Source organism: Gopherus flavomarginatus, chromosome 4 (genome assembly GCF_025201925.1).
Source record: "Gopherus flavomarginatus isolate rGopFla2 chromosome 4, rGopFla2.mat.asm, whole genome shotgun sequence".
Taxonomy (NCBI): Eukaryota; Metazoa; Chordata; order Testudines; family Testudinidae; genus Gopherus; species Gopherus flavomarginatus.
In genome coordinates this window covers 188,997,699-189,011,773 of record NC_066620.1, presented here as the reverse complement: position 1 = coordinate 189,011,773, position 14,075 = coordinate 188,997,699, and the positions used below count along the sequence as shown (strand labels likewise).

The 14,075-nt window shown below is 40.6% G+C and overlaps 1 protein-coding gene across 11 annotated transcripts in view; it reads right to left on the bottom strand.

The window, feature by feature from the left end:
- Positions 1-14,075, bottom strand: part of GREB1 (growth regulating estrogen receptor binding 1) — a 168,547-nt gene that overhangs the window by 77,157 nt on the left and 77,315 nt on the right. For 8 of the 11 annotated variants that reach the window (XM_050950526.1, XM_050950532.1, XM_050950522.1 and 5 more), the window contains exons 2-4: positions 8,835-8,991; positions 2,269-2,391; positions 1,248-1,424 (exon numbers count right to left, since the gene is read on the bottom strand). In XM_050950526.1, the coding sequence (XP_050806483.1) occupies positions 1,248-1,424; positions 2,269-2,391; positions 8,835-8,991 (457 nt within the window). Of the gene's footprint in view, positions 1-1,247; positions 1,425-2,268; positions 2,392-3,353; positions 3,373-8,834; positions 8,995-14,075 lie in introns of those variants that run through there. The other 3 variants (XM_050950525.1, XM_050950527.1, XM_050950531.1) reach the window with 2 other exon arrangements.

Sequence of the window (14,075 nt, the reverse complement as noted above, 5' to 3'; positions counted from 1 at the left end):
GCCTTTCAGTCTTATTCAAATTGAGATAGCAACCGAGTTCACATCAGAACCTTTGGCGTTGGTAAAAGTGAAACTGCAAGGATCATTTCTTGATCAACAAAAAGGCTAACAAACCCAACGACAACTTTCTTTCTTTTGTTCTTTTAATAATTAAAGCTCAGTGTTGCACAGAAGAGGCACAACAATTTTTGATAAAATGCTACATGTTAAACTTGAAAAGCGTGACCAAAAAAACCCATAATTTTCTTGTAGATTTAAATATCACTTCACCTAATCACACAAACTACTTCAGTTTTTATCATGTTCATAATTAGCTCATTCATCCATATGATTTCAGATGTTAGAGGCTTTTCACCACTGTCATACTGGGCCTGAGCCAAAGGAAAGACTCTCATTAACTTAAATGGGCTTTGAATCGGCCCATAACTTATCAGAAGGGCTGTGACCACTGCCAACTGGATACCAGAACCTAATTACAGTTCAGGGGCCAAACACCTAAACTGATGAATAACAAAATTCCTGTGTTTTCCCCACTATCCTTGTCATTAAATATTTTCTATTTTAAGACCAAAGAAAAGACAGACAATATTGTCTGCTTATGTGTCAAATCAAAACTTTGACTTGTAACTCTTATTTTTATGTATACACACATATATACTGCAGTAGCATCCAAAGTCCCCAACTGGGAGCAGCAGAGCCCTGTTGTGCTAGGGACTGTCCAAATACATTGGAAGACTTGATTTCTGCCCAAAAGGGATCATAATTTAAAAAACGGTTATGAATTTCTGTGGCCCGAATGACCAACAGCAACTGCACAGCAGAATGTTATGATTCACTCCAGGTAGCTGCCACAATGGTTCACTAACTGCATCTGAGAAGGGGAGTGGTACATATCAGTATTTAGAAAGGTAACAGACAGGCAGCAATGCAGAAATAGCTCAGTTAGTGAAGGTGTAGTTCAGGCAACCGTAATTCAAACTGACCTGACAATGACTTTAACCTTCAGCTGGAGGCATAGCATTCTCTCAGGATAAAAGGAGATGCAGCATTTGTATTGGAGTGGCTCACACTGTACTCTTTCCAGTGCAAACACAGCCAGTTCTAAAAGGTTATCTTGCTGTGAGCAATCAGGGAGGACTATTGTCTACAAATGATGGAAATAAGATCTACCATATTCACTTTGCAACAAGAGTAGATATGACTGTAGTCCAAAACAGCATCCACTTAGGGTGAGCAAGGACACTTACCTAACAGGGCATTACGCCCATTGTCATCTGGCAAGAATCTTTTATCTACAGCACACACTAAAAGGTGATCAGGCAGATTTGGCGATTTAGCACCAACAAGTAAAAAACCCGAAGGCACCTCAATTTGATCACTGGAAATGGATACCAGCCTCAAGTCTTTACCGGCCTGGCAGAAACCTAGAAAAAAAACAAATGCAACACATTTCTTAGCTCAAAGGTCATTTTGCTTAATTCTTCACAATTTCCTTATTGAACAAACTCCAACTTCTCTTTTTATTTAAAAAAAAATGTAAACCTAATGTCAGGTTTAATTTCAGTGTCAATATTTTTCCAGCTACTGAGAGAGCTATAAACAAATGCTAGAAATACAATGAATAAATAAAAAATTGGAAATGTAAAAATAAAGTTTTCTGCAGCAACAGAAACACATCTATGTTGCACAACATATACATTTTATGGAACTGTATGTATTTAACAATATAAACAAGATTACGTTAAGCATATGTTTAACAAGAGACAACAGCAGTTCTGGGCAGTTCTACAGTTTTGATACAGTCTTTTCCCTCTTGTTCGTGTGGGTCTTTCTCCCAGCCACAGGAGAGGGCAGAAAAAAAATTTTTAAATGGGAAAATAAGGTGATAAAACCACAAAAGTTGGCAGGCGTAATATCTGAAACTACTTTAAACTTGAGTTTTTTTAAAACTGGATAGATTCCAACTTGCTAGCTAGACCCCTCCTTCATCCTGACACAGAAGTGCTCCTTTGAAAGATTCAGCAAAGACACCCAAAAGCATATGATCAACCAATTTTCTAGTTTTGTTTAAGAGGTAACAAACTGGGACAGCCCCGCAATTTCTATATACCTAATTTTGATGATCCACTTGGAAGGTGCTTGTTATGATGTTTGGACTCAATCCTGCACTCTTTACTGGGACCCCAGTTCCCACTGATATCAATGGGAGCTTTGTCTGAATAGTCCATTGGATCAGTTGCCAAACTTTGAGTCTTGTGAATTTCTTACCATCAGTAGTGCAGCAGCCTTCAGGAGGAGGCTTCATCTGATAAGAAAGAGGAGGGTTACTTGATTCTGAACTTTCTTCTTCTTCCTCCTCCTCTTCTTCCTCATTATCCACTCTGCTGCCTGCTACAAAAGTACCACAGGAAAAATTACATTTAGACAATGGATAGCTGTGGCAATGGCTAATCCTGGGAATGAGCAGTGTCCCAGTTACAGCAAGCTCCATAGAAAAGTAAGATTCCCTTGTCTTTGCAAGGAACCGCAGTGTTGCCAAGTCCCACAATGTTTTGTGTTTTTCTTAAAGCCCTAGGTCCTGGAACCCTGTGATTATGTGAGAATTTCAACTTTTATTAAAAAAAAAAAAAAAAAAAAAAAGTTCAGTGATTGTGATGGTGGAAAAAAGCTTTAAAATGTGACCTGAGTGCACTTAAATCTCAGAAAACAGAAGGCAAATAAAAACAAACCCCAAATTTTTATTTTTAAAATCTTATGATTTTGAAATCAGACTCATGATTTGGAGGGGGCTGACTTATGACATTTGAACCCTTGGAGTTGTCAATAATAGAACTCTGTCCTCATAAAAGCTCTCTTGACCTTTGTTTTCAATATTTACAATATATAATCACTTTGAGATGCTCTCACAAAGCAAAAGATCAAATGCAAATTATCAATAGTTAAGTGCTGACTATATACTTGATGCTGTACAAGAAACAGAACAAAAAATAGTTCCCTGCCCCAAAGATCTTAAATAGATGGACAATACAAAACGCATTGGGATGGGGAAGGTGTGTCTGCTCCAAAGCTCAAAGTCAATGGGAGTCATTCCATTGATTTGAATGGACTTTTGGATGAGGCCCTGGAAATCCCATGGACGGGGTCAGCCACAGAAGGGTTTTCTCTGTGATCCTCCTCCCCCACCTTGTCTCTTCTTAAATAATGGCTCCAGGGTTAGTATTTGTGAGTTTTGCAGAATAAGTGAGTCTTAATGAGGGATCTGAAAGAGGAGAGGGTGGGTGTTGGAAGCTTGACCCTGAAAGGTGCCAAGCACTCTGGCCTCAAGATAGCAAAGTATTTAAGTATATGCTTACCTTTACTCACATGAGTAGCAAGACTGATCCCCTGGTGAACAGGGATAAAGGCAGAGTGGTACACACAGGGAATAACATGGGAGAAGGCACAAAGACAAGAGGTAAAGAGGGGACAAAGAGAGAAGTGAAGCAGCCTTTGCCACTGGAATGCGGAGACCGGAGTAACAAAACGTGGGAGCAGAGATTTAGGCAGGAGAGAGCTGTGCAGGCTTTCAGATTAACAATGAAAGGAATCTAAAAGCAAATATGCAGCTGTACGACATGAGTGACAGCTCCATTTTGCACTAACAGGCATAGTTAAGGGGCTTGGTCTTTATTTTCCAGCAGATTGCAATCCTTGTTACGAGTCAAAATCCGATTTTAAATCTGAGTGTAAAAAAACTGCTTCCCACATTAAGCCTCATGTTTCTGTGGATGAGCTTTTAGGGTATGTCTACACTACAAAGAAAAACCCGCAGCAATATGTCTCAGAGCCCGGCTTAATTGACTTGGGCTTCTGGGGCTTGGGCTTCAGGGCTAAAAATAGCAGTGTAGGCATTTGGGCTCAGGCTGAAGCCCTGGCTCTGAGACCCATCCCACTTGCCAGGTCTCAGAGCCAGGACTCCAGCCTGAGCCCAAATGCCTATACCACTATTTTTAGCCCCACAGCCCAAACCCCAGAAGCCAGAGTAAGTTCATCTGAGCTCTGAGACTGGGTGCCGTGGATCTTTTGTTGCAGTGTAGACATGCCCCGCACAGAGCACAGGAGACTTTAACTGTCTACTCACACACAGAGCTGTCAGCGTTATAAAAAAACTGTACATAGTCTCCCCATGATCCACCCCCCTTACCTGAGGAGAAAGCCCATAGTTCTTTATGGAGTTTTAGCTGTTTTTAAAGAAGAAATGATTAAAAATACATTTTGTAATGTGGGACCACTTGACTAGACACTGCTGAAAAGCCTTAACCCACCCACCTTACCAAGGCTGTCTGCTGGGGTCCTTCTGCATACCTTAAGTAGGCTGCAGACACAAGACCCTCTCCTGTGCATCTTAGGAACTATGTGGATTTTGCCTTATGAGACACACAGTACCCTAGAGGTCTCCAGAGGCAGCAAAAGCTCTGATGCCAGTTGAGCCACCACAATGTGAGGAACCGTGTCCCACATCCACTGACAGAAGGCATTAATGAGAAAGGAAGAGTTCACGTTATAAGATAGTCCCCACCAATCTCAAAATGGAAAAGAATATGCAGGGTTAGATCATCAGCTGGTGGGAAATGGCACAACTCTGCTGCCTTCAATGGGCCCATACAGATTTACACCTGCAGAGAATCTGGCCCCCAATCTTTTAAGATGCAACAGAAAAGCATGTCCACACTGTAACAGACACAGACTAGCTAGAGCTCAAAAATGCCCCCAATAATCAGGGCAGAGCCTATAAGAAATCTAAACTAGCACCAGTCAAACACCTTCCACAACTACTACAGCCATCAAACCATCCTGGGAAGTGCCTGTATGTCACTTTACTAAACATCTGGAGGAGGGTTCTCTAAGCTCCAAAACCCACAAAAAGAAGAAAACTTTAAAAGCCAGTCATTAGAAAGGCAAGATTAAAGGTGAGAGGTTACATCAGACTCTCTAGGCTTTTAGACAAGCTAGAAGCAGGATCATTTAAAGAGAATCAGTATTTAAAGAATATTTTCAGGCAGTTTCAAAAGCTGAATGAGCCAACACAGGAGAAGAGAGAGAATACATCACTACATGGGCAAAGATAAAAAAGAGTGACAAACAATGTTGATGGACCCATGGAGCTTTTAGTTTATTTAATATATAGTCCTCAAAATGATTATGGATATGATGATTAAGGGATGCAAACAGATCTATATAAAACAGTAACAGCAGCAAACAAGATAATAGTTGTTTAGAGATGTCTAAACAAAGTTTTAGGATACAGAAAAAATGTTTTAAAAGCAATTGTTTTGCTGAATAATATAGTATTGTAACAGTAACAAAGGGTTATCCCTTGTTCTATCTTGTGTTATCAAAATGATATGCAAAAACTGGAGTTAAAAATGTTGTAATTTAGACATAGTGACATTTGAAAAGATAGCTTAAAAATCTACAAGCTGAAAAGAGACCTTAATTTCAGCTGGTTCACTTTGTGCATATTTGACACAGACTTTTAAGTTCAGAAGGGACCATTATGATCATTCAGTTTGATTCCCACATAACACAGGGTATAATCTGTTTCACATTTATAGGATTTAAATTGTAGTATATAATCATAAATTGTAATAACACTAGTCTAGTTTTGCTGCGTAGATACTTTGCCCTGTTATTTGTGAAGGTCTTTCACACAGCAACAGGGGAGAGAAAAACATTTATTTTAAATAGGAAAATGATTATATGAATCACAGAAATCGGAAGGTGGGAATTAGGGGTAGGGATAGAACCTGAAACTACTTTCAACTCATTTATTTTTAAATTAACTATATTTCAAGTTCACAGTGTCCCTTTTATATTAACAATTTTAAAATTAGAACAACAACAGCAGGAACATAAAACCTGACTGATATCATAGTGTTTGGTTTTGCTGCCAAGCGGTATGGTGAACAGGGCAAACTAATATCAAAAAAATGCAGAGTGTGAGCTCCAAGATAACTTCAGAAAAGCACTCTCTTCAAATATGGCCAGAAGCTATAGCAACTTGTGATGCCATTAGTGCCTAACAGGATACCAGAGTCATTCTGTTTAGAAACAATCCTGCATCTGTATTTTTGTCACTTTGTGCCTATATGACTTAGCTGGCAGTGCAGAGAATGTTAAATCAGAACTCCTGAGTTCTATTCCTTGCTCTGCTACTCACTGTATTATCTTGGGTGAATCACTTAACCCATGGTTCCCTCTATGTGTGTATAATGCCGACAGACCCCGGTCGTCAGCAGGCAGGATCGAACCTGGACCTCTGAAGCTTAGTGGTCACCAAACTTTTCTTTCACGCCCCTCTTACCAGTAATAGAATGTGTCTGTGACTCCTCCACCCAGGCCGGGAGCAGAGCCACAGCTGGGGCTAGGGGCCGAGCCGTGGCTGTGAGTGGGTCCCGGGGACCAAGACCGGGGGCCAATGGCTGGAAGCAGGTACGCAGCTGGGCCGGGGGCTGAGCCAGGGCCACAGCTGCAGCCGGGGCTGGGGACAGGCTGGAAAGGAGCTGGGGGCTAAGTGGGGCTATGTGATGCTCCCTCCCCACCCCCTGAGTGGGGACTGGCCCAGACCCCACCACATCCCCCTCGGACATTCCTCCATGCCCCCCTAGGGGGGTGTGCCCCATAGTCTGGGAGCCACTGCTCTACTGCATGAGCTAAAAGTCACATGGCACTTAACCAAGTGACATCAATCTCTAGATGGTCTAGGTGCCACAGGAGGAGGACAGAGCCCCACACCAAGTAGGCATGGGTTACACTTTGAAAACACTGGCTTGGGGCGAGAAATGCTAGGACCACAAATAAAATACACCACAACAGACCCACTGTGTCAAGGAGTCAGGGAATAGGGAGGATACAGATAGTAGGAGGGCCAAGAGCTGGTGTCGTGGCCCAGTGCCTCCACAAGGATGGTCCATTGCTTCAAGGTGATTGCCCTCCACCCCTCAGATCTTAATGCTTCATGGTTCCTAGAGGAGGAAACTCCTGTTTGTTCTGGGGGGATGGAGGGGTGGAGTTGGATGTATGATGTGAGTTTGCAACCTCAATCATCTTATGCAACAACCCAGGAAAACTCTATTAGGCAATCCATAAAGAGTTTTCACTCTCTGATATTTGCATAAAAGGACATGCTTTAGGCAAAGATTTGTGAGGTTTAATTAATTGAGGCCTGATTCTGTTCACATTGATTTTTTTTTCTGCAGTCAAAAACAGATCAGGCTAGGAAGGCCTGTAAAGCCCTTTGACACCCTTAAATGAAAGGAGCTACAGAAGTGTGAAAACTGCACCTTTGTCCCTGAACAATGCATCTGCTCTTGCAGCATCTTTCCCAGCTGATGTCATAATCCACTTTGTGACATCAGAGTTAGTTGCCATGGAAACATTTATGAACTTCCCAATAGAGGATAAGCACTTCATGTGGAGAATAAGCAGCAGGAGCAGATGGACACTCAGATTATATTTTCCGGCAAATGTCCTTAGCAAGCAGTAAAGAATGGAGGGAGAAAATTAAACATGTATGAGATATAAGCAGACCTGTTTCTAAATAGAATGTTCTTCAACATTTTCAGTGAGCTATTGGTAAGTGTTTGATCTTTTCAAAATGATTTCATTTGTTTTCAGTGGCTGGACTGATTTTTTTTAGAATACTTATTTTATTACAGACTATATTATACCTTACACATTTTGCATTCCATATGTGCCTCCATCATCTTATGCAGGCTACACAAGAACACACACAGAGAGGAAACAAATGCAACATTATTCCAGTAGTTAGTTGGAAGAGAGAGGAAATATGTGCGCCAGCAGGATAATGTTGCCTGCACGTTGTCAGACCCACTGAGAACAACACAATTTAGCACCTAATTAGACTTGATGTTATGTATTAGCACTTGTTTTTCTAATTAATTTGGTTGTCAGATCTACACATTTCATCTAAACTATTCCACCTCTAGAGAGAAAAATGAATGAGTAAAAGAAACAGACAAGGTGGGTGAGTAATATTTTTTTATTGGACCTCTGGGTAGCTTGTCTCTTTCCCCAAAACAAGTTGGTCCAGTAAAAGATATTACCTCACCCACTTTGTTCTTCTAATATCCTGGGACCGTCACAGGTACAACAACATTGCAAACAGAAATAGAAGAGACACCAATAAAGCAGCTCAGCAAATATATAAATATATCAGAGAAATCCAAGACACTAAACATCAGTCCAGAGACCATGAGCAGGATTTACCATAGAACACTAGGTAACAGCTTAAGCCAATACCTTGAAAAATGGAAATCAAGTTAAAAACAGTGTCACGCCAAAATTAATCATAAAATCTTCTTAGCATCCTTAATAGGAAGGCTGCAAATATTTTTGCTTCTTTCATTCATAATCAAAATTATTTTTAGCCTCTCATTTGTAAATCTGTTGTATTTTTGCAACTGTCTAACATGATAGAATTTTCTATTCTATAAAGGTAAACTACCAGATAAAGCTCTGCTCCTCCAAAGATTTCTGCCCATGTTTAGTGGGTGAACTCATAGTGCTTCCAGTTATGTATGTCCATAAGTGTTTGCAAAATAGAGCCTTACTTTGTAAAACCAAAGAGCATTCCATAATTATTCTCTTCAAATAGTTTTTTTCAAATTTGCATTAGATTTGGGGGGAGGAGGTTACACAGAACATAAAGCACCCAAACTTCAAATACTTTTGCATCTCTCCATCTCTAATTTGAAACTTTCATGCTGATCATAGGATGAACAAGGAATGGATTCATAGGTCTATTTGAACAAAAATATAAATGCCAAGATTACCTTCTAGTGATGAAAGCTGCTGCTCTGCTTCCAAATAGAGCTGAGAAAAGATTGGTCTGGGGACTAAGTTGTTTGAGCGGAGAGAGGCCTCAATAGAATTATGCAATACTTCTTCAAATCTGGTTGTCTTGAGCTGCCCGGCGTAAGAATTTCCCATCTTCTTATTCAAAAAAAGAAGAAATAAACCACGTTTCAATTTTAGTTCACAGAGCTAGGAGATCACATTGTGTGGAAGCCAAACCACAACATTTCTCATGAAAGAGGAGCACTGCATTGTCTACACTGAAAGGCGGAAAAAAAGAAAACTGACAGCAGCAGCCACTAAACAGATCCTGCTGGTAAATTACAGGAAGTTATCTAAGTAACAGCATTCTGTAATTCAACAGAAAGGCAGCAAGGTCTGACACCTTTTTGAAGATGTTGCTAGAAATCTGATTCTAGTAATTCCCTAATTTAACAAACTATACGGCAATTCAGGAGATGCATTTGCAAAGTCAGTAATCTTATCTGTCAAACAATCTTTGTGTTTTCCATATCTCAAACAGAATACACTTTAAAGGGTCTTGTGGATAACAGTTATGAACATGTGTATTGACAAATCAATGGCCCATCATAACAGATGTCTAAAATTCATGGTTAGAGCAGTTTAACTATTTTTTTAGACGTGTTCTCTCCAAGCAAAATAGTGTTGCCTATAACTAAAATCCAGTCTAAAAGGATGGCTGAAAATATCGCTGGCATCTTTTCCCCACTAACAGGAGACTTATGAATACATTGAGACAATATATTTCCTTTTAAACAAGCACAAGTGTTTTTAGAACAAGAGTCAGATAAGTTATCAATTTGATTCGGTATTTAATTGCATTTATTATTAGTAAAACCACTTGATTTGTTCATTTTGCAGTTTACTGAACCATAATAGTCTAATCCAGTGGAATATTCAAGTAGTTTACTTTCCACATACTCACTTACTGCCTTTTTTCCACTGTGAACACAATGAACTGGTCTAACGCAAAGCCATGTCAGCTTTTTTTCTTTTTCCTACTACAAAGTAGCTCTTGCCCTGGGCCCCACAAACTTTCCCTCCTCAAGTAACTGTGAATTGAAAGCATGAAATGCTTCCTGTTTGTGACAGTAATTCCTAACCACTGAACAGCCATGTCCCCACACTGGATACTGCTTGGGAAATAAGCCTGTGGGGAAGTAGCCTCCAGGATTCACTCAATCAAGAGAAAAATTACTTTGAACAAGCTAAGCCACTTACCACTCTACACAAAAATGTGTCTTTAGTGAGCTGCTGTCTGTGTGTGACAGTACATGGTACAGTCTGATATTATATACTTTAATATCACCCCAGTAAAACGATATACAACAATTAGGCAAGCACAAAGAACCAACAAGGAAAGTTGTGCAACATGTAACATAAGCATGCGAAACACAGAAAACAAACAGTGCCGACATCTCTCTCACACATGAGCACACACATCCCTTAAGTACACTCACTGACATTATCAGATGAAAACAGAACTAAAGAGAGGAGACTTCAATTTGTTGTGAGGCTTCACAAAGACACAATGGTGTCAGGTAAGCTGCAGAGCTTCCAGACTATGTTCAGGACTTAAATAAGGGTCGGGCACATCCCCCTTCCGCTGCTGAAAGCAGAAGGCCAACTCCCAGCTTGAGTAAGCAGTGCTCTCCGCAGGCCTACCCCCTCCCCCACATGCCCACGCCTCCCTTTCCTGCTGGACTGGTGCAATGAGAGTACTCTCTCCTGTTGCAGGCTACTTTAACCTCAAGCTACACTACACCAAACACAACTGCAGACAATGAGGAAACACTGCCATTGCCAATGTTGTCCTGATGTTATCTCAAACCGCAGGGATATAAAAGGAAACCAAGGTGGATTCATAAAATGAATTAAACATTTTCCACTTAAAGGTAAAAGACAGCTGCCATTAATGAAGCTACCAAAAGATGAATGCTAATTCCAGTCCATCCAAGCCTCATAGCTGTAGGTGTAGTTACATACATCTACATAACACATTTTAAAAAAATAACATGGAAATAACGAAACATCTGCTAACAACGTTATCACTTTGTTCACGTGCTGAACCTCCCTCCCACATCCAGAACCAAGATATTCTCTGACTAAATTATAAACATTTCTGGGTAGGGCCTCTTTTCACAGTGAAAGGGCAGGCACCATTTGAGTGTTACATGACTGGTTGTAGCATACCTACAATCCTGCATAACAAATGCTTTCTTCTGGAAAAAGGTGTGGTCAGCCTGCTTGCTCTCAACATTTGACCACTATCAGGAAGTTAAATACCACTCAGCAATCATCCATTTTACAAACATTTTTTCTATAGAGGTTGTTAGTTAATAAACGAGACCATTAGACAACTTGCAAAATCCGTAAGACCTGATCGTGTCCACTTAGGAAAGTGTTATTGGTAACTCTATACCCATGTTTTGTTTGTTTTTAAGGACACATTGTCACCTACATTTTATATTTTTACAGCATCATATGTTGCAATGTATTTGCATCTAACTATTATAGGTGGGAACACATTCTATAGGAAATTTTCAAGGTTCTTCCAGTTTATAAAGTCGGCCCCACTCAAAGAAGCAGCTGTTACTCTATTATCTTTTCTTTCTTTGGAATAGAAATGTGTGTATTGTTAAGTGGAATGTAAAAATATATCTTCAGCACTTTCATAGCAAGTCAGCCAATGGAAAGAGCAGAAATTCCATCTCCAGGTCTGTGAATACTTCAGAAACCACCATCACAGACACAAGTAAATTAAATGATCAGGGAAAGTGAAGCCATTTTAAACTGTTGGGTTAATGGGTCTAATTCTCCTCTCATTTACACTGACGTAAATCAGGCCTAACTCCAAAAAAGTCAATGAGTTACATCAAAGTAAAACTGATATACATGAGAAAACAATCAACCATTATTTTTCTCCATTAACAGTGATTTTTAGCTTGAGTATTTCTGAAAGAACCTTCAGCCACTCACATTCCACCTAAGCCCAAAACACTTCTATATGGTACCAGTCAGTGATCATTTCATTCCTAAGGAAGGACCTTGTCCTTTGTTAATATCTCATGTTCCAAATATGAAAATTAGGACACATGTGGTCTTAACTGGAGAGTCTGAATTTTTATAACAGTCAACAGGTTTCAAATGCAAAAAATGGGAAGCCCCTAGGAAAGGATCATTTAAAAAAGTAAACTCTTTCTAACATTGCATTGGTTAATAATTAGTTTTAAAAATATTCGATTAGTTATGGCCAGAATGAGGGGATTTTCAAATGTATATAAGAAATAATAATACTTCACACTCATAATCTAAGTACTAAGATGTGCTGGTGATGGGGGCCATATGAACCCATTAAATAGTGATCCTTATTTTCCTTTGTAAATCTAACTCTATTTTACATATGGTGAAAGTGAGAACTCAGAAAGGTGAAGTGACATGCTCAAGGTGACACAGCAGGACAGTGACAGGACTAGAACTCAAGTCTCCTGATTCCCAGCATCGTAACTTATCAACTGAACCATATCGATATCGGTAAGGTTACTGTTTGCAGTATGCTACTACTAAGTCTCTGAACATCTGCCTACTCAAATGCAGTTTAAAATCAGAGCCTTGATCCAGGGTTGCCAGGTGTCCAATTTTCGACCATAATGCCTAGTTGAAAAGGGACCCTGGCAGCTCCACTCGGCATCACTTACCAGGCCATTAAAAGTCAGGTCAGTGGCACAGCGGAGCTAAGGCAGACAGGGTGGTGCGTGGAGCCTCCTGGCCACATCTCCACGTAGGCAGAATGAGCCCTTCATCGATTCTCCCAACTGCTTGAGAGAGGGCTTTTAATGCCAGTATAAGCAAGCTCTGAAAGGGTTGTTTCTTACTAGTTGTAAGATGACTGACATCCCTTCCAACCAACAAGACCAGCCATTTCTTTTAAACTTGGGACGCTGAGCCCTACCCACCCAGAATGTGGTACCTGAGTTGTCAAATGCTGACCCCTGGCTCCAGGAGAGATCACAGGGAGCCCCATTTTCCTGGTCCACTGGACTTGGCATTTACAGCCCAGATTTATGTCTCTCTCTCTCTCGGCTACAAGTGGGTGGCACAGGCAGAAGTTTTAAATGCCTGTGAAATTCCAAGCAACAATCGGAGACAGTGACCAGATCAATTGAGAGAGTTAGTGTAGCAGCAGAATAGCCCAATATCCTGGCTACCGATAGAGAGTTTCTCTTTGATTTATCACATTGTCACTCATCCTGAAGAGGATAAAGAGGAAAAATACCTTCCACTGCTGCTTAAATCCATGATAAACAGGAGACTAGGATCACACTGAGACACATCAGCATCAAAGCAATAGATGTTTCCTTCAACAAAGTAATTTAGGGCAATATAATGGGATCTCTCAGACAATGCTGCCTTGGACGTGTAAAGATAGCTGGCACAGTAAACAAGAAAAGAACCATCCTAAAAATGGAAAGTGGTAGCAAGAGGTCTATGTGAATTCAGAGAGATCAGCATTCAACCTCCAACCACAGAATAGTCAAAATTCTTATAGCAAGAGGTGTTTGTGCAATATGGAAGGAGAAGGATGGCCACTCTGACTAAGGATTACTATTCTAGTGTATCAGGGAAGAGACTCAAGGTCAAGTTCAATTTTTCCCTACCCAGACCTTGACAAAGGAAGCCACTTGCATTACTCTGCAGTGGCCCTTTCCCCAGGTTTACAAAGTCAGTTCCTTCTCAGCCAGGAAGCCATCTCGGGCATCAATCATGGTAGAATAGGGGAAAGACTATAGCAAAAGGAGATCCAGTCAAAGTAAGAGGATTCAGCTAGAACTCCCATGTTTAATAAGATCAACTAAAGTGCAAACCTCATACTGTTATCATCTCCCCCTCTCGTGTGTGTGTGTGTGTTTGAGCAAGCCTATAGGATAGGGTTCCACATGTGAGAGAGGTGTGGGGGATGCTTAGTTTCACCTGGTAGGATAATCCCTATTGAGGCTTTTGCATGAAAGAGGTGCCAGCTGTCAGACATAGGTAGTTGTACTCATGCCCAGAGGCAGAAACTTCAAGTTGCCTAGGTACCTAAAGTTGTAAATTTAGGCGCTGAAGGACTTTAGGTGTCAGCTCAGCAGGGGTTTTGAGGATTTGGGATTTCGTAGCCTAAAGTGGGAGTTAGGCGCTTAAGTCCGTTGGTGGATCTG